Consider the following 22,700-nt stretch of genomic DNA (forward strand, 5'->3'; position numbering starts at 1 on the left):
AACACCCTAACCTCCCACTCCATCCCTCCCCCAACCCTCTGTGATTCTGTTTCTGTTTCATAGATAGGTCCATTTGTGGCATGTTGTCGTTTTAATTTAATTTATTTTAAAATTGAAATTTAGTTGATTTACAATGTTGTGCCAATCCCTGCTTTACAGCAAAGTGACTCAGTTATACACATATAGACATTCTTTTTCTATATTCTTTTCCATTTTGGTTTATCACTCGACATTGAACATAGTTCCCTGTGCCCTACAGTAGGACCTTGTTGTTTATCCATCCTGTATATAATAGTTTATATCTGCTAATCCCACAGTCCCAGTCCTTCCCTCCCCCAGCCCATCCCCGTTGGCAACCGTAAGTCTGTTCTTTATGCCTGTGAGTCTGTTTCTGTTTTGTAGATAGGTTCATTTGTGCCTATTTTAGATTCCACATGTAAGTGATATCATATGATGTCTGTCTTTCTCTTTCTGACTTATTTCACTTAGTATGATAATCTCTAGTTGCATCCATGTTGCTGCAAATGGCATTATTGCATTCTTTTTTTATTGCTGAGTAGTATTCCATTGTATGTATGTACCACATCTTCTTTATCCATTCATCTGTCGAAGGACATTTAGGTTGTTTCCATGTTTTGGCTATTGTGAATAGTGCTGCTATGAACATAGGGGTGCATGAATCTTTTCAACTTATAGTTTTATCTGGGTACATGCCCAGGAGTGGGATTGTTGGATCATATGGTAATTCTATTTTTACTTTTCTGAGGAGCCTCCACCCTGTTTTCCATAGCAGCTGCACCAGCTTACATTCCCACCAACAGTGTGGGAGGATTCCCTTTTCTCCACACCCTCTCCAGAATTCATTATTTGTAGACTTTTTAATGATGGCCATTCTGACTGGTGTGAGGTGATACCTCATTGTAGTTTTGATTTGCATTTCTCTAATAATTAGCAATGTTGAGCATCTTTTCATGTGCCTATCGGCCATCTGTATTTCTTCTTTGGAGAAATGTCTATTTAGGTCTTCTGCTCATTTTTCGATTGGGTTGTTTCATTTTTTGTTGTTGAGCTGTAAGAGCTGTTTGTATATTTTGGAAATTAAGCCCTTGTCAATTGAATCATTTGCAAATATTTTCTCCCATTCTGTAGGCTGTCTTTTCATTTGTTTATGGTTTCCTTTGCTGTGCAAAAGCTTGTAAGTTTTATTAGGTTGGGATATATTTGAAAACTCTCCAGAGTTATAGCCAATGGTAGCAACAGGCGTTGCCCAGGAAGATAGGCAGTAACTCACGTTCAATAGTAGCTTGTTCTGACATTCTCTCGATAGAAGTATTATAGTTTTCCATTTTCTTGCCTGGTGGAATTTAAATAGTACATAAAAAGTTCATCTAAATTTAGATAGTAATATAGCAGGTGCAACATATTTGCTCTAGTCTGCCTTGTCACACAAGAGGATATTGGTTAAATCTGTCTGGATATGGAGAAGAATTTTTATCCTGGCATTTGTCTCTCTACCATCTGCCAACCCCACCATTACAACCATTACGGAAAATCAGGACTGTTAAGTGCACTTTATAAATCATCAGTGACCCAAGAAAAGATAGACAGAGAGAGAAAGAGAGAGAGAGAGAGAGAAGGAGAGGGAGAGATGTTTAGTCACTGAGGGCAGAGATTCTTGAAAAGAATCCTCATACAGTAAGTGAGTGATCTGAGTCTAAAGATTCACAGTAATTATTTCATTTAGAAGATGATAGAAGAGGAAAAAAATCCATTGAAAACAAATCTGCATTAGAGTTAAATAAAAAATGCTCAATTATAACTCCTGTAAGACTAAGGGTCAATTCTTCATCTGGGTTCTTGGTGGGTATTGGATTTGTGATTTACAAAGTGTGTGTTTGACCCCAGGGAAAGCAATTAACATCCTTTTCACAACAAAGCATTCATGGCTCAAGGTCTCTGCAAGCTGGAAGGAATTGTAAAAGAATCAATATAATAAATCAGTTTTAAAGTGTGATTTACCTAATGCTCTTTGGATTCAGAAAATAGGCAAGTTCTGATTATCTTATTAATGAAGGGTACATAGGAACAAAAGGATGTAAAATAATCATTGCTAAGGGCTTTCTCTCCTGCTAGAATTGAATCAGAGCCTTGAAGCCAGAAAAATAAAATAGCAATGGAGCAGAAACATCACTACCTGCTGACTCCTCTCAGGAGTCATTCCATCTTGATCAGTTCTGTGCCCCCAGAGGACAGTAAACAAAGAGCTTATTTACTGGTCCTGAGGCACTGCAGGGATGTGTCCACATGGGGCAGCTACTTACCGAGCAGACAGACACCCAACCCAGCCTGGTTTATCCCCACGCAGAGCCAAACTTCTGTGCAAATTGAATGGAGTTACTTGGCACTTGATTCTCTTAGTTTAGCAAAGACAGTGCCTTTCTTTCTGGATGCTTGAGAGGCAAATGCTGTAGAAATCCATTTTGTGTAGAAACAAAAACAATTAGGCAATCAGCCAGCAGCAAACGGGAGCTCCAATTTTCATGGGCCGTGGAGGCTCTTCTTGATGGGTGATCAACGCTTGTTGCGGGAAAATAAAACAGAAAAGACTATGGCTTGGAGGTTGAAGGATAAAGAGGATGGAAGCTTGAGAATCAGAGCACTACAGGTGGATTGAGAGCCGAACTCCCTGGAGTATTCCTCCAGCCTGAAAGTGACTCTGTTAATGTACGTAAAAATGTTTCATGTAGTACCTCAGAGACAGTCTGTCCAAATAAACCCATACACAGTAAGCTTGAGTCATTGTGTCAATGAATCCACGTGGGGAGACTAAGCTGGTGGTGGGTGGGTGGGTGTGTGGGTGACGTGCCTCAACCCCTTGGCCCCGGTCCCCACTGGCTCCTCGGGGGCAGCCTCTGTCCCAGGACAGCAGCGACTCAGCCCAGCACCTGGAATATAACAGGTTTGCAATCCCCAGTGAATTACTGGGTCTAAGCAGCACTCATTGATGGCTGCGAACATCAGAAGAACGAAAGCTAGACATGATCTATCTCTTGCTCGAAGTATACAAGAACACATAGGAAGGAAATCCTCTTCACCTCCACTAAAATCAAGCCCGAGTCTGATCATGTGTCAAAATTTAACAATTTGTAGGAAATAAAAGGGAAGGAGAAATATCATAAACGGTACCCGCAGACGCAATGAGTAAAATACAGAATGTAGAAAAATGTACAAAGAACTATGTCTAAGAAACTAATCTAGTTTCTTCAAGAACAAGACGGGGACTTCCCTGGTGGTCCAGTGGGTAAGACTCTGCATTCCCAATACAGCGGGCCTGGGTTCCATCCCTGGTGGGGGAACTAGATCCCACACGCATGCTGCAACTAAGAAGTCCGCAGGCCACCACTAAAGATCCTGCATGCCGCAACGAAGACCTGGCGCAGCCAAGATAAACTAAAAAAAAAAGACAGAGAGGAAGACACAGAGAGAATGAGAACTAAGAGACATTTCAATCAATCACAATGTGTGGGCCTTATTTGGATCCCAATTCAGACTACAAAGAATTTTTTTTTTTAATTTAGGTGTTTTTTTTAACTGTTGCAAAATATACAGAATATTTACCATCTTAACCATTTTTAAGTGTTCCATTCAGTGGCATTAAGTACATGCAGCCATAACCATCATCCAGCTCTGAAATTCTCTCATCTTGCAAAACTGAAACTCTGTACACTTTAAACAACTGTTCCCTCTTCCTCTTAGCTCCCCCCGACAACCACTATTCTACCTTTTTTTCTACCATGTTTTGATGAATTTGATTTCTCATGTCAGTGCAATCACACGTATTTATCTTTCTGTGACTGGCTTATCTCACTTAGCATAATGTCATCGAGGCTCATGTTCCAGCATGTGACAATTTCATCCCTTTTTTAAGGCTGAATAATACCCCATTGTATGTATAGACTACTTTTGTTTACCCATTCATCCATTCTTGGACACTTGAGTTGCTTCCACCTCTTGGCTTTTGTGAATAATGCTGCCATGAAAAAAAAAAAACTTTGAACCTCTGGCCAAAGTGGTGGATAATTCTTTTCCCCTTTCCCTTTTCCTGCTGGTGGGAAGATGCAAACTTTGTGGTCCATCACGCAGAGGACAGCATCCCAGGGATGATGAAATAATAAGATGGAAGAACCCTAGGTCCCCAACAACTACATGGAGCAGAGCCATTATCAACTCAGTCATTACATGAGAGAGAAGTAAAAAATGCGTTGACAAAGCTACTGCAAGAGCTCTAATAGAAAGGAGCGTTAAACCCAGCTTTTGACTCTACCCATTGATGGGGGGGAGGCACATCCTTGCTTTAGCTAATATTTTCACCTCACCCTGCATGTGAAAATTATCCTGCCCATGATGTTTGTGTATTTGGGTGGGAAGTCATATGCATCAGTGAGGAAGGCCCTCACTTTTGCTCGTAGCGGGAATATGGACATAATTCCTCGTTGATATTCAGCACACATGGCTTCCCTGGCTTTGAAACCTGAATACCAGTGAGGATCCATCTGTTTAATATGATCCTTTAGAACTAACTGTTATTTGTGATTTCTCTCTGGGCACTTTGATCAAGTATTTCAGTGCTCTTTCCTAACTATAATTTTATTTAATATGTAAAGTATGATATAAATGTTTTGGTAAATCATATATGAAAACAAACTGGATTTCATTACAGCAATGACAAATTAAATTTGCTTATGCTTTATTTAACACTTTATTCCCAGAGTAATCCCTAATGGGCAATTAAACTGACTTGCTGAGACTGAGGGCTTCTAGCAGGCCACAGTAACCATATGTTACGTCAGACGTAAGACACTTAACAAAAGCAATTCAACTGAATTATGTCATCCATCAGGCAAAATACACGCAGAGTCGGCTCATCTTCCAGAAGGAGCAAAGCTATGTGTGTTTATGTGTGTATGTTTTGTTCTGTTTTCCTGTACTGAGTTATCACTTGGTAAATGGTCTTTTTTTTTTTTTTTATTGAAGTGTAGTTGATTTACAAAATTTCATTTGTTTCAGATGTATGACATGGTGATTCAATATTTTTATGGATTATACTGCATTTAAAGTTATTACAAAATAATGGCTATATTTCCCTGTGCTATACAATGTATCCTTGTTGTTTATTTTACACGATAGTTTGTATCTCTTAGTCCCTTCCCCCGTCTCACCCCTCCCCCTTTCCCACGCCCCACTGGGAACCACTAGTTTGTTCCCTATATCTGCAAGGCTGTTTCTGTTTTGTTATTTTCATTTGTTTGTTTTATTTTTTAGATTCCACATATAGGTGATAAAATGAGGTTTTTGTCTTTGTCTGACTTATTTCAATAAACATAATACCTTCTAGATCCATCCACATTGTTGCAAATGGCAGAATTTCATTCTTTTATATGGCTGAGTAGTATTTCATTTTATATATTTGTGTGTGTGTGTGTGTGTGTGTATATATACACATGTGTATGTATCTCACATCTTCTTTACCCATTCATCTGTTGATGGACACTTAGGCTGCTTCCATATCTTGGCTATTGTAAATAATGCTGCTATGAACATTGGGGTGAATGTATCTTTTTGAATTAGTATTTTTGTTTTCTTCATGTATATACCCAGGAGGGGAATTGCTGGATCATACGATAGTTCTATTTTTAGTTTTTTGAAGAATCTCCATACTGTTTTCCATAGCAGCTGCACCAACTTACATTTCTACCAGCAGTGTATAGTCTCTTTCCTCCATACCCTCACCAAAAATTTTTTTAATACCTATTTATTATTTGGCTGTGCTGGGTCTTAGTTGCGACATGTGGGATCTTCACTGCGACATGCAGGATCTTTTAGTTGCAGCACGCGAACTCAGTTGCGGCATATGAGATCTAGTTCCCTGACCGGGGAATTGAACCGGGGCCCCTTGCTTTGGGAGCGCAGTCTTAGCCACGGGACCACCAGGAAAGTCCCTCCTCATGAACATTTGTTATTTGTAGACTTTTTGATGATAACCATCTGACAGGTGTGGAGTGATATCTCATTGTGGTTTTGATGTGCAGTTCTCTGATAATTAGTGATGTTGAGCATCTTTCCATGTGCCCATTGACCATCTGAATGTCTTCTTTGGAAAAATGTCTATTCAGGTCTTCTGCCCAGCAAATGGTCCTATTTTGCTACACAGCAAGGAATCACAAAGCCTTGCCAATTTGACCTCCTAAATCTGGCTACATATTCCCAGTTCATCTACTTCTTTTCCTCTCCACTGCCACCTTCTTAAAGCAAACCACTGCCTCCTCCTATGTGGATTAGTGCAGTGATGTCTGAACTAGTCTCTTGGTTTCTATTCGGGTCCCTTCCTATCCACTTGTTTTCCCCCACAGTAGCTAAAGAGATCTTTTTAAAAATGTGAATCTGATTATTTTATACTCAAGCTTAAAACTCTTCTTCAGGGAATGCCCTGGTGGTCCAGTGTTTAGGACTCCACGCTTTCACTACCAAGGGCCCAGGTTCAATCCCTGGTCAGGGAATTAAGATCCCACAAGTCGCTCAGTGCAGCCAAAAACAAAACAAAACAAGCTCTTCTCCAAGGTTATATCTGATCCGAACAAGGCCTTGCATGGGCTGACCTCCCATTCCCTCCCTAACTGGTGGCACTGTCACCGCTTCCTCACTCACTTACTGTGCCCTGCATGCTGGCCTCCCCTCTATTCTACAGACACCAGCACATAGATCCCTTCCAGGTTTGCAGGTTCTACTCCCTTTTATCCAGAACACTAATGATTAAATAAATTATATTAAATACAAAGGTAATAAAAACCAAAAACTCATGACTTCTCAATTATTTTACTGTATTTTACAATTATCTATTTACATCTAATGTAGCCATAGGGTGAAAATACTATACCATGGCATGCTAGTATGCATCTCATCCAACTTTACACTGCAGATCAGGCAAATGGAATTCTCTGGTGGTCCAGTGGTGAGGACTCTATGGTTGCACTGCAGGGGATCCCTGGTCGGGGATGGATCCCTGGTCAGGGAACTAAGACCCCTCACGCCGTGTGGTGTGGCCAAAAAAGCAAACAAACTGAATCCTCAAAAAAAGAAAATGAGGCAAACCTTACAAACCAGGGCTTTTTCTGGGGGTTAGAAAAAGCCAGTTTTTAAACATTTACCAGCATACTACTGCCGATAATAAATCTTTTGTGCTTCCTTTCAGTTATTTGACCCAACATAAGTAATGCAGTTACTACATAGTTTTCACATTGTAGTGTTGTCTTTTTGATTTATTTTCTCATTTAATCATGTCAGAACTCTATGAGGTAGGTATAATAATCCTATTTTATAAGCTAGGAAATAGGTGCAGAGATGATGAAATAATTAGGCTAGTAGGCAGCAGAGCTCTTACTTGAAGCTGTGGCTCCACAGTGCACGCTTAGCAATGTGCTCGTGCTAACGTGGAAATGATCACAGGATGTATTTCTTTTTTTTTTTGTGCATGACTAGGAAAGCAAGGACTCTCCCAGGGAAGGTGGGTATTTGTGAAAGAGAAAACTGAGGGAGTGAAGGGAGAGGCAGGGAGAATTCAGGGATGGAGTCATATAGCCCTGGTGTGATATCAAGCCAAATTTTCAACCTATCCCATCACTAGTATACAGGAAATCTAATTAATTACCACATTGCCACATTCATTGGTAATTTTTGAATGAAAATCTTTATGTTCATAACCAATAAATAGTAAGTCTGGCTTATTGAGAAGGATTTTGCAGAAGTTATAAACTTCCAATTATAAGATAAATAAGCATTAGGGATGTAATGCACAACATGAGAAATATAATTAACACTGCTGTATGTTATACATGAACATTGTCAAGAGGGTAGGTCCTAAGAGTTCTCATCACTAGGAAAAATAGTTTACTCTATTTCTTTAATTTTACATGTATATGAGATGGTGGACGTTCACTAAACTTATTGTAACCACTTCAGGATGTATGTAAGTCAAATCATTATGCTGTACACGTGAAACTTATACAGTGCTGTATGTCAATTATATCTCAATAAAATTGGAAGAAAAAAAAACTTAACAAAAGGATTTTGTGATGGTGTTTTTCTGCCTGTGTGAATGCCCCTGGAGGTAATACTTCCTCTTGCTAGACTGTTTCTAGGTAAATATGAACAAAAAGAAGCTCTGGCCTAGAGGGACACTGGGCCCACGTGGGATGGCCAAGGACAAAAATCTGAGAGTGGACTCAGCTACTGTCAATATCATCCAAATTCCCTCAACTCACTTGCAACATCTCCTTGAACGACTGCTGATTATACTCTAATGGCTACCTGGTAGAATTGTGGTGTTCTAAATTGACAAGACATGGGGGATTCCCTGTCATGTTCTTGAAAAATTTTCAGCCAGCAGTGAGTTCTTGAGCCTTCCCTCCTTGGCTTGCATTTGTGCCTTAAAATACTTAATAAAAACTTGACTAGTCAATCATCGGAGAGAGTAAAGAATTTTGGAGTTTTCTTTTTGGGTGATGACCTCTGTATCTGTCTGTGATGGTTAATTTTATGTGCCAATCTGACTGGGCCTCAGATTGCCCGGATGTTTGGTCCGAAGTTATTCTAGGTGTGTCTATGAGAGTATTTCTGGTTGAATTAACATCTGAATCAGTAGACTGAGTAAAGTAGGTTGTCCTCCCAATATGAGTGAGCTTCACCCAGTCAGTTGAAGGCTGAAATGGAAAAAAAGTTTCAGTAAGGGAGAACGCACTCTCTCTGCCTCACTGTCTTCAAGCTGGGACATTAATCATCTCCTGCCTGCAGATTTGGACTGGAACTTACACCATCATCTCTCCTGCCTCTCAGGCCTTTGAACTCAGACTAGAAGCATACCCTTGGCTCTCCTGGTCTTCAGCTTGTAACTGCAGAGCTTAGACGTTCTCAGCCTCATAACCACGTAAGACGATTCCTACACAATAAATGCCTATCTATCATCTATCTATCTATCTTTCTTTCTATCATCTATCTATCTATCATCTGTCTATCTATCTTTCTTTCTATCTATCATCTATCTATCTATCTATCTATCTATCTATCTATCTATCATCTACCTACGTGTTTCTCCAGAGAACCCTGACTAACACAGATTTTGGTACTGAGAATGATCCTAGAGGAACAGAATGTTAAGGATGGGTTTTCTAATTGGTTCTGGGTTTTTGGAATTGGTTGTCTGATCTAATTAGATTTAAAGATGCTAATGACTGTATTTCCAGTAGTAAAGAGAACACTAATAGTCCCTGGCATGATTGGGCAATAGAGATACCTAAAATATCTGCGCTGGATATGTCCAATTGACCACAAGCAGAAATCCAGAGAACCTGTGTAAGAATGGATATTAAGGATATGGAATCATGGTCGAAAGAACATAAAGCTGGATTGGGCCAAAATTATTGATGTCTGGCATATAATAGGCCCTTAGGAGGGTGAAGGATCTGGCTGCAGTATCTGTTACCCTGCTGGTCTCCAAAGTAAATCTGTGAATCTGCTTCATGGAGCCTACATCCTCCTTTCCTCTCACAGCTCATAAGCATCCTCTTCAAGCTAGAAGGAAATTTGAAAAGCACAGATAGGGAAAGTCTATTCTTTATTCAGCAATGTAGGAGGAAGAGGTACTCAATAAATTGTTTTTTTCTTCTTCTTTATATAATCATTTAAAAATCTTCACTTTTTCCTCTCTTCTCTAGGCATTTCTTCTTCTTTAGTTATTTCTTTCCCCCCAATCCCTGTAAACACACACACACACACTTTTAGGCTTCCCATAAGCCACAGATCAAGGCCAAGTTTCTGATCCTTTACTCTAAAGTTCATTACTAGGGTGACCCAGGCTACATTAAGTCTCTTCTCTTATGGTCTCATATTTTAATTTATTCCTTCTGTTTGATCAAAGCTTAAAGCAGCTTTCTTTATCCACTTGTCCTTTATAAGTTTTAAGGCCATTTCCCAAGCTGTGTAACAAGAATGCAATCTTCCTTTTTAACACATGCCTGGTCTCCTATTTTTCCTGTTAGTTTTCCCAGGTGATCTCAGAGACCTGACAGCTTTTCCTAGCCCTGTGCTCCACAGACATGATGGAATTTCTTCAATTACGTGTATGGTTCTGATGCAGGATTCAATACATTACTTGCCATTCCTACAATATCTTACTGTTTGTTTCTCTTCCAGCAAATGTTCATTCAGCCAAAGTCTATTGAAATCTGACAAGGTGTCAGCATTGTGCAGGATGCTGTAAATAAAAAATGAGTAAAATACTATTTTTGCCTAAGAAGAGCTCATAGTCTAGAAAGCAAAGGCAGCATGTAAACATGCATATTACAGTGCATGGTGCTAAGTATCGCACACTGCAATGTGAAGAAAAAGAAATTTCCTCTGGGGGAGTTGATAAAATGTCTCATAGGAAGTGACATTTCCATTATCTTGAAAGCTAAGTAGGAGTCTGCCAATCAGAAGACAGGGGTGAGAATGAGGGTAAGGGAAGAATAGGGCCTTTGAGTAAAGGGAATCCAGTGTGCAGAGGCTGTGAAATAATTGAGGGACATCCTGATGTGTTCAGGGAGGTCTGATGGGTTAGGTGTGGTTGGATGTGTGGCGCATTGAATAGCGGGGATCAAATTGAGAGGGCCTGTGTGGAGAGGATTGAATTTTATTCTTGAGGCAAGAAGAGTGAGAGGAAACTCTTTAAGCACGGAAGCTTAATCATCAGATTTGTCTGTTACATGTCTGTTGTCATTGACCTAATTACAGGGCTCCGGGTTTTGGAGTCTAAAAAAGGGGTGCGCTCTGCTTTAATTGGAGGTGCTCAGGGTGGCCTTTCAATTGCGACCACTTGTGCTAATTCACTTTATTACTCCTACCCTGTCCTCCAAATGCTGTCTCTCTCTCTTTGGCCAGGGTTGGACATAGATTGACAGCCTTTGTCTCTCTGAACCCCATTTTTCTGCTTTGACACCTTCTTTCTTCAGTTACGCCGACCTGGTCTTTACACGTATTGCTGCTGTTTTGGCCCATCCCACCCTATGTGCGAAGCACTCGGGCAGAGCCCGCGGCAGTCGCCACGCCCCCTCAGGAGGGTGCCCGCTCAGGAAGTTTGTCCGCAGCAGCGCGCCGTACTGACGGTGGCAGCGCGCAGGCGCAGTTCCCGGCTCCCGGCGGCGTGTTCCTCTTTCCCGAGGCTCCCAGCATCCCGGCAGGTGGAAGCTTGCTCTTCGTAGTCGGCGTAGGGCTCCGGCTTGCCTGTGCTCCGATCCCTCGCGTCGCAGCACCCCCAACTCCCAGGGCCGCTGCTCTGGCCGCACTCCTCCGCCGGCGACAGACCCATGGCTGAGCGCGGGGAACTCGACCTGACCGGCGCCAAACAAAACACCGGAGTGTGGCTGGTCAAGGTAAGGTCTGCGCGGCTCCCGCCCGCGCTCCTCCTTAAAGTAGTGGAAGTGACTTGAGAGCGTCCCACCCCGTGCGCCTTTTGAAGTTCTTCACTGCCTTTTCGTTAGAGCTTCACTTACCTTGAGAGGCAGCAGTCATACTCTTTGCAGACGAGGAAATTGGTCGAGGGACGCCCAGTGTTTTTCAGCCAATTAAGAGTCCGAACCTGCCTGGGATGGATCTCCTTTCCCCACGACTTGGTTTTTCTGGGGCCCTGTCTTGGTGTCCCCGAATGCGAGCGGTGCATTTTACCCCAGACTGAAGAATTTGTGCATCTTCTCTTGGTGAAACTGATTTTAGTTATCAGTCTGTATAAGGAAGTTGAGTGTCTGCTTCCTGTTACAGTTTTCTCAGCCAGAAAGTAGAACTGGTCCCTGCGTACCCTTAAAGTGTTCTTTTATTTTAGGTTGATGGCTCTTATGGAGTTCTCAGGAGAGATGAGAGAGCTCTGAACTCAGGGAAGGAGAGGCCATGGACTGAAGTGTTCTTTTAGAGCCTGACCTGGTCTTGTGAAACTGACCGTCAGTAAATGTTTTTTTTTGTTTGTTTGAACAGCAATCTTGATTAGCCCTTAGTGAACACAGTATTTGTGCTTTACTTTTTCATATTGGGCAGTGTTGTCTTTTAGGAGGGTTTCATAAGACATATGTATGTTCAAAATGTAATTATGATAGTCTTTGAAACTCAAGTAAAATGTAGGGACCTTTGGTTTGTTAGATTTTTTAAAACTTTTATCACATAGCTGAGTTCTCATCAGTTAAATCTGAGAGGCCCTTCCTGTCTACCTCTCTGAAGTAGCTCTCTTCTGATTATCCACTAGCATGTCAAACCTGTATTGTATTCTTCAAAGCACATGTCAGAGTTCAGAGTAATTCTGTGTTCAGTGTTGGTTACCTCCCTTTTCCCAGCACATGCACAGCCACTTTTCACAAGACTAGGCTCTTTGCTTGTCACACCCAGAATTGTGTTTGGCACATGGTAATTGCTCAGCTCTGTGATGAATGAATGAATGAACGCCTACTCTTTATTCCTAGCCTTAGTCTCTGGTACTCATTTGACTTATCACAGCGATATCAGTGTGACTTAAATGATGGAGTAAATGAGCGTCTCCCTTCTTGCATGCTAAATGGAGAGGAATCATTAGGGAGGAGAGCTCCTTTGCAAGACCGAAGGAGCTTGAAAAGATGGTGAAGCTTGAGGTGATGTGTTTGTGCTTGGAGCACAGTAAATGCTAAACAAATGTTGTTTGCCTTATAGAGATTTGGCTGGGTGGACAGAGGCCACTCACAGTATCTCCGTAGTATACCAAGGAAAGTGGAACTGACATGCAAGAGTGAAAATGCACAGTAACATGGTGTGTCCTGGAAAACAAAGAGGAGATTATTATGCCTAGAGTAGAGGGTTGGGACCATATACTGATATTGTCACATTGTGAAATGGGGATGTTTTAACTTTAGTCTACAAGAAGTGAGGAAACTTTTGGAGGTTTTTGAGTAAGGCAGGGATGCAAGTGATTCTTTTAGGGGGAAAAAAACTTGAGGGGAAGATAATAAAATTAGAGTCAAAATTAGAAAATTACAGGATCATAGGCATTTGATAGTGCATTCTGAGGGGTTAGGGAAACTTTTTCAGCAAAAGTTGTCAGGATGTGGTGACTGACTAAATGAGGATGTGAAAGAAAGTAATGAATCTAAAATAAAACCAAGAAATTTTAGTGTTTTCTCACATATGGCTATTTGAATACATTTTATTGCTTTAAAAAGAGCTCACCTCAAAGTAATGATTTGTTCTGTTTTGTAAAGGGAGTTTTAATGTTTCAATTATTTATTGTTTGCAATATCATTGTGTCCTTTTATCAATTTGGCCTGCAGTATTGCTTCTTCTAATCTTCTATATCAAAGAAAAATAACAGAATTGCAAATACTACATCTTTCTAGGGTGCGAAAGGACATTTTTCCCGGCGAGTTCTTGTTCTGTGACAACCTTATCTCTTAAAGAGGATGAGAATTGCTATCAAATACTTTCTGCTCTAAAATCCATTCATGTTCCCTCTTTATTTGACAACTTTTATTTCTGTTTTAAAGAAGTGCTAATAGGCAATGAGGTTTGATTTGCACACCTGTCAGATAGTTTGAACTTGTTTCATTTGCACTTGGATTAGCATCCAGAGTGATTTTCATGCCCATATTAAGCATATTTGGATTTTTATCTCTGAATTATAGGAATAAATTATATGAGAGCTTCAAATTGTAATGGTTAATTTCATTTTCAGCTTTCTTTGTGTGATTTTAAAATGTTACTTGTTGTTTAGAGAATTTGTTTTCATTCTTACCCAATTAGAATTTGTGAATAGTACTTACATATGATTTTAAACCCTTTTCAGTGTACGTTAATATTTCTCATTATAAATAATGCCTTGAGTTCTGATCTTTGAGGATCATTTGTTGCAAAATATGTGAGTTTCTTCCTAGAGTATCACACGTTTATGGGCAATTTTGTTCATGTTTTATTAATTCCATCACTAGACAGGTATAGAAAAGGATAAATACAGTAAAGCCTGTATATACAAGATCTCTGAGAGTTTTAAGCAGGAAAAAAGTTGTCAGGTGGAAACAGGGAAGGCTTCATGGGGAACGTGACATTTAAGAAGAGCCTATGGAGTTGATTTGTTAGAAAAAACTTCCCAGCAGGGCTGGAGAGTGTGTTTGGGGAAAGGCAGCTGTAGTGGAAGATTGTGTATCAGAATATCCACTACCTGTGACTGTTCTGGCCTAATGAAATGCCACTTCTGGAGTTTCGAATATCTAAATCTATGAGGGAATGATGATCTAAATAAGTTGTGATAGATAATAGACATGATTGGATTTAACTTTACAGTAGATGTCACCTGCTAAAAAACATAAACAGCTGCAATTTTTACCTGGTCAGGGAGCTAGTCCCTTGTAGCTTGCATCGCCCTGTTCTTGTTGCTCAGTCTTTGACAATGTTAGGTTACCAAGTGGTCACACTACTACAGCACCTCCTGTACCAAATCAGGATCTAAAAATGATATTAAAAATTTTTTAGCGTAGTTCTATTGTTTGGCTTCCAATATTTAGACTTCTGGAAAAATAATCTTCTCTAGTTATGGTTAGCTGGAGGGTAGGGTACCTGATGGGGAAGAGGGGGAGGTAAAGCTGGCAGGGTTTTTAGGAGTGGTGGGGTTTTTGTAAGTAATGAATATCATACTGGAGCTTGCATTATAAGAAATGCTATCTTTTTGGGAGGGAAATGGACAGGCAGAGGCATTGACAAGCGCTGCGGTGTGTCCAGCCAACGGCTTCCTAGCCAGCAAAAAGGTGTGTTTCAAGCCCCATCAACCTTCTTATTAGCGTTTTGATTGATGTTTGTTGGAGGAGAGGATCAGGACAGGAGGGAAGGAAACCATCCACTGTGAATATTGGGTCCTCCATTCAACAACTCAAATGCCACCAAGCTCAGCTTTTATTTTTTCACAGACAGATAAGCATTTGGACGTTGGTGAACAGAGAGAAAGCTATGTACCAGGGAGAGATGAAACTGGAATGGATGATACCCCAAAACCTTGCAGGAGAAAAAGGAACTTATATTTATAATGTACCAAGTATTTTACAAAGCAAACCTGTGAAGTAGGTACTAATTATCTATATTTTTCAGATGATAAAATGGAGGCTTAGGGAGGTTAATTGTCTTGCCCAAGCATGGAACAGTAGTTCGAATTTAGGTCTGTTTGGCTACAAAGCTTATGCCAGGAATAGGAAATGTCTTTTTTTCCCCTTGGTTCTCTTTAGTGAATCATCTCCGTGAAGAACAGAGGTGAGGTGGGGGACTTTGTTTTTATGGCCTTGGGTCTTGTCCACTCCATATTTTGACCTTCAAGGAAACGTGTGAGTAAGACCTGCCTGTCATAGACTGGATTCCCAGGGAAGCTGGTTCTGAGGAGGAGATCCGATGCAGGGGTTTCTTACGGAGTGCTCTTGAGAACATCACCTATGGCAGGAAAAGGACGTATGCAGGATTGGGCACAAGGTGGTTTGCCCCTGGGAGAGTGCGTGATCGTGGCCAAAGGGCCTCTCTTCAGTGCAGGCAGTTCCACAGAGGGCTAGCCGCTGAGGGCTATCTGTGGCCACACTCTCAGCAGCTAGGGGAGTAAGGCCTTCAGTCCTCAGTGAGGAAATGGGTGTCACATCAGTGTCTAATACAGTGTCCAGTACGCTGGGAGAAACAGGGCTTTGGAGACTCGTAGTTGGGGAACTAGACATTTGATGAAGCACAGTTGGCAAACAAGCTTAGGGGAGTAATGACTGTATATATCTCCTTAGCATCTTGGCTTCAAAGGCGTAGTTGACCTTACTACCCTATAGCTTGAGGGAGCGGATTGATTCATCCATCAAGCTTTCAGCGGTCGCCAGTCATTGTTCTAGGCTCTGAGTGTGTTATAGTGAGCAAGAACAGCTGTGGCCCGTGCTCTGGAAATTAGGATCTGTAGTCTGCTGCTGGAGATAGACACCCGTCAAGTACTAGTCCTAATGAAAACAGTTACAAACAGATAAGGACACTGAAGCAGGGAATGTTGTTTTGTGAGTGTGAATAACAAAGGAACTTGACTTAGTCTGGGAGATCAAGGGAATTTCCCTGAGGAAATAATGCTTAAGTGAGTCATTTTCTGTCACTTTCCCTGGTCTTGGGAAATCTGAGAAAACATCCCTTGTTGTACCCACTATCTTGTCTCCATCTGATTTTCTTTAATGAATGTGCAGACAGTGGAAACAACACAGATATCTCACAAGTGACATGTTGACAAGAGCGTTTTGGGGAAATTTGCTAAGAGTAGAATTCATGTGTTCTCATCCAGAAACAAAGGTAATTATGTGAGGAGACGATATATTAATTAGCTTGACTGGCATAATCATTTCACTGCGTATATCAAATCATGTTGTACACCTTAAATATATACAACTTTAAAAACAAAATATAGTGTTTTAATTAAAAATCTCAGCTGGTTGGTGGGAATGTAAGTTGGTACAGCCACTATGGAAAACAATTTGGAGGTTCCTTAAAAAATGCAAATAGAACTACCATATGATCCAGTCATCCCACTACTGGGCATAAACCCAAAGAAAACCATAATCCCAAAAGAAACATGTACCATAATGTTTATTGCAGCACTATTTACAATAGCCAGGACATGGAAGCAACCTAAATGCCCATCAACAAATGAATGGATAAAGAAGATGTGGCATATATATACAATGGAATATTACTCAGCTATAAAAAGGGATGAGATGGAGCTATATGTCATGAGGTGGATAGACCTAGAGTCTGTCATACAGAGTGAAGTAAGTCAGAAAGAGAAAGACAGATATTGTATGCTAACTCACATATACGGAATCTAAAAATGGTACTGATGAACTCAGTGACAAGAACAAGGACGCAGATGCAGAGAATGGACTGGAGAACTCAAGGTTTGGGAGGGGGCGGGGGGTGAAGGGGAAGCTGAGACGAAGCGAGAGAGTAGCACAGACATATATATACTACCAACTGTAAAATAGATAGCCAGTGGGAAGTTGTTGTATAACAAAGGGAGTTCAACTCGAGGATGGAAGATGCCTTAGAGGACTGGGATGTGGAGGGTGGGGGGGAGTCAAGGGAGGGAGGGGATACGGGGATATGTGTATAAAAACAGATGATTGAACATGGTGTACCCCCCCAAAAATAATAAATAAATAAATAAATAAATAAATAAATGAAATAAAAGTACCAGAAAAAAAAAATCTCAGCTGTCCAAAAAAAGTATTTTGGAGCCTTGGAAGCATATATACTTAATTTTTCCTTTTCCTTTTCCCTCTTTTTTCCCAACTTAATGGGCTGGAACTTCTGGGAAGCCCATTTCCATAAGCTCTTGGTGTAGAAAGTTATATCTGATTGACATAGTATCCTCATTGTATTCTACTATCTTTCATTACAAGGGTATAGAATTCTGGCAAACTTTAGAATTAAATAAGCTGGTAGGCTTACCTGGGAACTTACTTTTTTTGGGGGGTTGGGGGTGGAAGGGAGGCCATGCCACACGCAGCATGTGGGATCTTAGTTCCCCGACCAGGAATTGAACCCTTGCCCCCTGCAGTGGAAGCAGAGAGTCTTAACCACAGGACCATCAGGAAAGTCCCATAGGGACTTACAATTTTATTATAATAATGATGACAATGCAGTATGAGTTCCAAACTTTTTTTTTAATGTGTTTATTTATTTATTTATTTGTTTAATTGGCTGCATTGGGTCTTCATTGTTGCACACAGGCTTTCTCTAGTTGCGGCGAGCGGGGGCTACTCTTCATTGTGGTGTGTGGGCTTCTCATTGCGGTGGCCTCTCTTGTTGCAGAGCATGGGCTCTAGGCACGTGGGCTTCAGTAGTTGTGGCACATGGGCTCAATAGATGTGGCTCACGGGCTCTAGAGCGCAGGCTCCATAGTTGTGGTGCACGGGCACGGCATGTGGTACCTTCCTGGGGCAGGGATCAAACCCATGTCCCCTGCATTGGCAGGCGGATTCTTACCCACTGCGCCACCTAGGAAGTCCCCAAACTTGTTTTAACTTCTGGGATATGATCTTTTTTTAAGTCAGCAATTGCTTGTATTAGATACAATTATTGTCCTGAATTTGATTCTTAAATTTGTTTTAGTGTATGATATATAGTTACTTCACTTAGAACTATTGTCTTGGTGTTTGATGGCCTAAATTGTAGTCACCAGCAGTTTGATCACAGAATCTCCTGACCTGATTTATGCATTGAAGAACTATGGTTTCATCAAGAGTTCCAAAACATTTTTGTCTTCCCTTTATCTTAATAGCATTTCAAGGTACCAGCAATGAGGGGACAGTGGCAGGTTGGAAAATGCTCCACTCTACTATTGGTGTTTTCCCCTGTTCCCCCTTATTTTAAGGTAGATCTCTGAAATAAGTTTTCCCTTTGAGAATGCAATGAGATTTATTAAAATTAAATTTTGTATCCTGGATTTATCCTAATAACACCATCATTGTTATTACATTAACATTAGCTAACGTTTCTTCAACAATATCCTGTCATTAAAATAATAACTCTGGATAGCCAGTGGGAAGTTGCTGTATAACAAAGGGAGATCAACTAGATGATGGATGATGGCTTAGAGGGCCGGGAGGGAGGGAATATGGGGATATGTGTATAAATACAGCTGATTGGCTTTGGTGTACCTCAAAAACTGGTACAAAAGTGTAAAGCAATTATATTCCAATAAAGAGTTAAAAAAATAATAATAACTCTGTTCCTACTGGGTGCCAGGCTATTCTAGATACTAGGGATGTGGCAGTAAACAAAACAAAATATCTTCCGTGTGTAGATTACATTCTCATGAGGAAGAAGAATGGACAATAAAAGGATATGTATATAGCAGGTGGTAAGTGCTCTGAAGAAAAGCAAATCAGGGTAAAAGGCATAGAAAGTAGCTGGGATGCTATTTTAATAGTGTGGGGAAGGGCCTCACTGAGAATGTGTGCCTTGAGCAGAGACCTGAAGGAAGTTACGGGGACGCCCTTGAGATATCTGGAGGAAGAGCATTCCAAACAGAAGTAACAGCGAATCAAAGGCCCTCAGATGGGATGGTGCTGGGAATGTTCACAGATCGGTGTGGTTAGAGTCAAGTGAGTGAAAGTAGGAGGAGATGAGGCCATGGACCACAGAGGGCTGAATCATCTAAGACATTAGAGGATTTTTACAATGAGTGACATGGGAAGCTAGTAGCCATAGAGAGGCAGCTTGGCATGGTGATTGTGGAGCTAGACTGTCTAGGTTAGAATCCTGGCTTCACCGCTAGTAATTGTGAGACTTTGGACAAATGATAACTTTTTGGTGCCTTAGTTTCTTCATCTGCAAAATGGAATAATAATAGAGTTGTTATGAAGATTAAGTGAAGTAAAAATTTTAAGTGCTTAGAGAAGTACCTGGCACATGTAGTTATCTGTTAAATAAATTGAAAGATTTTGAGCAGAAGAGTTTCATCTGACTTATGTTTTAATATGGTCACTGTGGCTGCTGTACTGAGAATAAAGTAGACGTGGACAAGAGTGGAAGCAAGGAAATCAAGAGGCTGTTACAATAATCATACAAGAGGTGATGGTGGCTTGGATTAGAATGGTAACCCTGGAATTGGTGAGAAGGACATGTAGTCTGGATATAATTTGAGGGTGTTGCTGACAGGGTGTGTTAGTTGAGTGGATGTGGAATGTGAGGAAAAAAGAACTATTCAGGGTAACTCCAGTTTAAGACTGAGTGCCTGGAAGGACAGAGTTGACTTTTACTGAGATATGGAAAATTGCAGGAGGTACAGGTTTATGAGGGAGAAATAGGAGTTCTGGTGTGGAGATTTTGAGTTTGAAATGTCTACTGAATATTCAGATGGAGAGTTTGAGTAGGCAGTTGGATACATAAGCTGTGACTTGTGGGGTGAGCTATAAATTTGGGAGTTGTCATTATACAGATGGCATTTAAAGTCAAGAGGTTGGATGAGATTGCATAAGACTGAGTGTGGATAAAGAAGAGGAGAGATCTGAGGACCGAAATCAGGGTCCTCTGAGGTTAAGACGTCAGGAAGATGGGAATCTAGATGTGTAGAGACCAAAAAAAGGAGAGTCCAGAGAAGTAGGAGGAAAATCAAGAGATTGTGGTGACTTGAAGCCAAGTGAAGAAAGTGTTTGAAGAAGGAGGAAACAATAAATTCTCAAATATTGTTGCTAGATATGTAAGATGAGGACTAAACATTGGCTTGGCAACATGGCATGCGGGATCTTGGTTCCCCCACCAGGGACTGAGCCTGCACCCCCTGCGGCGGGGAGTCTTACTCACTGGACCGCCAGGGAAGTCCTGGGTGGTAGATTTAGAAGTAATCTTTTGACTATTCATCTTTCCTCAGTGGAAGAGGAAGGAAGAGTTACATGTTTGAGGAGTAAAGAGAACATGTGACCTGTCTGCAGTGGCTTTCCCACTGCAGGTGAGAATTGACCAGCGAGAGGGAATTAAATTGCCTGGCTTCTTGAAGGGCTTCCTTGATGTTAGTAGCCATGTATTTCAAGGAAGACTTTCAGCATGATCGTTTTTCTTCAGGTGCTCAGGAGCTAGTGTGGAGGAAGAATAACAATCAAACAAAGCAAAAAGTAGATACATTAATTAATAAACTGAGTAGTAGTATAGCTTGGCTTTAATCAAGATTAAGTTCTGCCAGGCCAGTGTGATGGAGGGGCTTAGGGGCAAGGGAATGGTTATAATGATGGGCTGTGAAATGCAGCTCCATTAGAGAGAGGAGTGAGGACATAAGCAGATGGGAACAGTGTAAAGATGTTAGAGTCAGTGATTTGAGGGATGGAAAAATAGATGGAGTCGAGGTACTGAGGAGAGGGCCAGAAAGTTAGGAGATGGTGGTCAGGATGGTTCCTTGAAATACAGTTGATGGGAAGGGGTACTGTTACTGATAATTAGCAAGTCTTACAGTATCTAAATATAGGGCTCATTTGAGTCAGTAACTTGGAATATGATGCGGAAAAGCCACCATCTTTCCCCTAAGGGTTTTGTTAGTGAGTATAGCTTGTGATTGATTGGTAGAGTAGGCTGCTGTCTGTGGAACAGTTTTCTCTTTGTGTTAGAGTACTTGAAAGAAGGTTCCCTGAGGCTAAAAATCAAAGACGAAGCGAGAAGCAAAGGCTAACTTAACTTGTTAGGCAGTATTTCAAGATTGAGACCATGAGGTAGTAATTTACATAGTCCAAGGATTCAGGGTTTTATTTGATGTTGTAACGGTATTTGTCTAGATCAGTTTTAGATCTTGTATTTAGCTTTCACAGGTAATGTTGACATCTGCTTCTTTTGACTAACCAGTATCCTCTTGCTCTGATGGTGTAACAGCGCCCTGAGTTTACTGTGTGAAAACCACTGCTCCCCGTTTTCAGTCTGTGTGATTCTAATGGTGTTGACTGTCCCTCCCCAAAAGTGTCATTGACTCAGGCTGGCAGTGCAAGGATCTCATCTCTGGGTTCAATAATAGGCCCAAGGAGGGGCACATGACCTAGTCAGAGCCGCGTGAGACAGTTACAGTTTTGCTGGGCATTTGGAGAAGGAGAACTCTTGCTCTGCAGGAGCGGCTTCATCCGTCTTGCTACACAAGGGGGAAGGCTATTAAAGAAGTAAGTCAGTGTGGTGAGAAGAAGAGATGAGAAATGGTGAAAGAGTCCTGGTGACATCATTTGAGCCCTTAATCAAGCCACCTTAAAACTACCTCTAGAATTTTTAGTTACTTTTGCCAATAAATTCTCTGTATGCCTAAGTGGGTTTTCTTCTCATCGGTAATCAAAGAGACCTAATAGGTAGGTACAGTTATCATGAGGCATTTGCCCGATTCTCTAAGTGTGCACGAATAAGCAGAGTGCAGTGTAGTTGGAACTTTAAGATGTAGAATCTTCAAAACCCCTTTTCCTTTAGGATCTTTTACATACTCTTATTTAGTGGTATAGCAAAGAGAGCATATGACCAATCTGGAATCCTCTTATGTCTGATACTAGCTAACCATGTTATTTCAACCTTCTGAGGTTTTCTTATCTGTAGAATGAGGAGAGCGGTAGCAGTTTTGCAGGGTGATTGAGAGGATTAAATGGGATAGTGAGTGTGAAATGTATAGCATTGTACCTCACACTGTTGGCACCCTTCCCCTCATCTTTTCCAAACTTCTAGCGTATTGTCTGACACAGCAGTTGTTCAGTATATCTTAGTGTAGAGAATGAGCAAATACCATTAGGGTCTTCTTTTATTCTTGAATTTTTACTATATCCAAAGCACTGCAGTTTGTTTGACTGATAGTCAGGTGGTACTTTTTGCAAATGAAGTTTTGCTAGATAGAATTTTTTTCCTTTTCCAGCTTTGGAAACTCTGACTCAGCTATACATTCATGTTCATGTTATCATTCCAAGATTATTGTGGGAAATAATAATGACACCTCACACTCACTGAGTACTTGCTTTGTATGAAGCATTACGCTTCATACTTTCTAGGCGGTATCTCACCCCTCACAATAGGGTAACTTAAAGGTACGTACGGATTTCTGAGTTCAAAATACTACTTAGAAGAAATGAGATAAGGTCCATAGTAGGCGTTTAGCACCT

At 40.9% G+C, this 22,700-nt stretch overlaps 1 protein-coding gene across 1 annotated transcript in view; it reads left to right on the top strand.

Moving 5' to 3' along the window:
- Positions 1-11,225: 11,225 nt before the first annotated feature.
- GTF2F2 (general transcription factor IIF subunit 2) overlaps positions 11,226-22,700 on the top strand; it is a 140,972-nt gene continuing 129,497 nt past the window's right edge. The window contains exon 1 of the mRNA XM_057707591.1: positions 11,226-11,462. Coding sequence (XP_057563574.1) covers positions 11,397-11,462 — 66 coding nt within the window. The 5' untranslated portion in view covers positions 11,226-11,396. The remainder of the gene's footprint in view (positions 11,463-22,700) is intronic.

Source organism: Hippopotamus amphibius, chromosome 14, assembly GCF_030028045.1.
Source record: "Hippopotamus amphibius kiboko isolate mHipAmp2 chromosome 14, mHipAmp2.hap2, whole genome shotgun sequence".
Classification (NCBI taxonomy): domain Eukaryota; kingdom Metazoa; phylum Chordata; class Mammalia; order Artiodactyla; family Hippopotamidae; genus Hippopotamus; species Hippopotamus amphibius.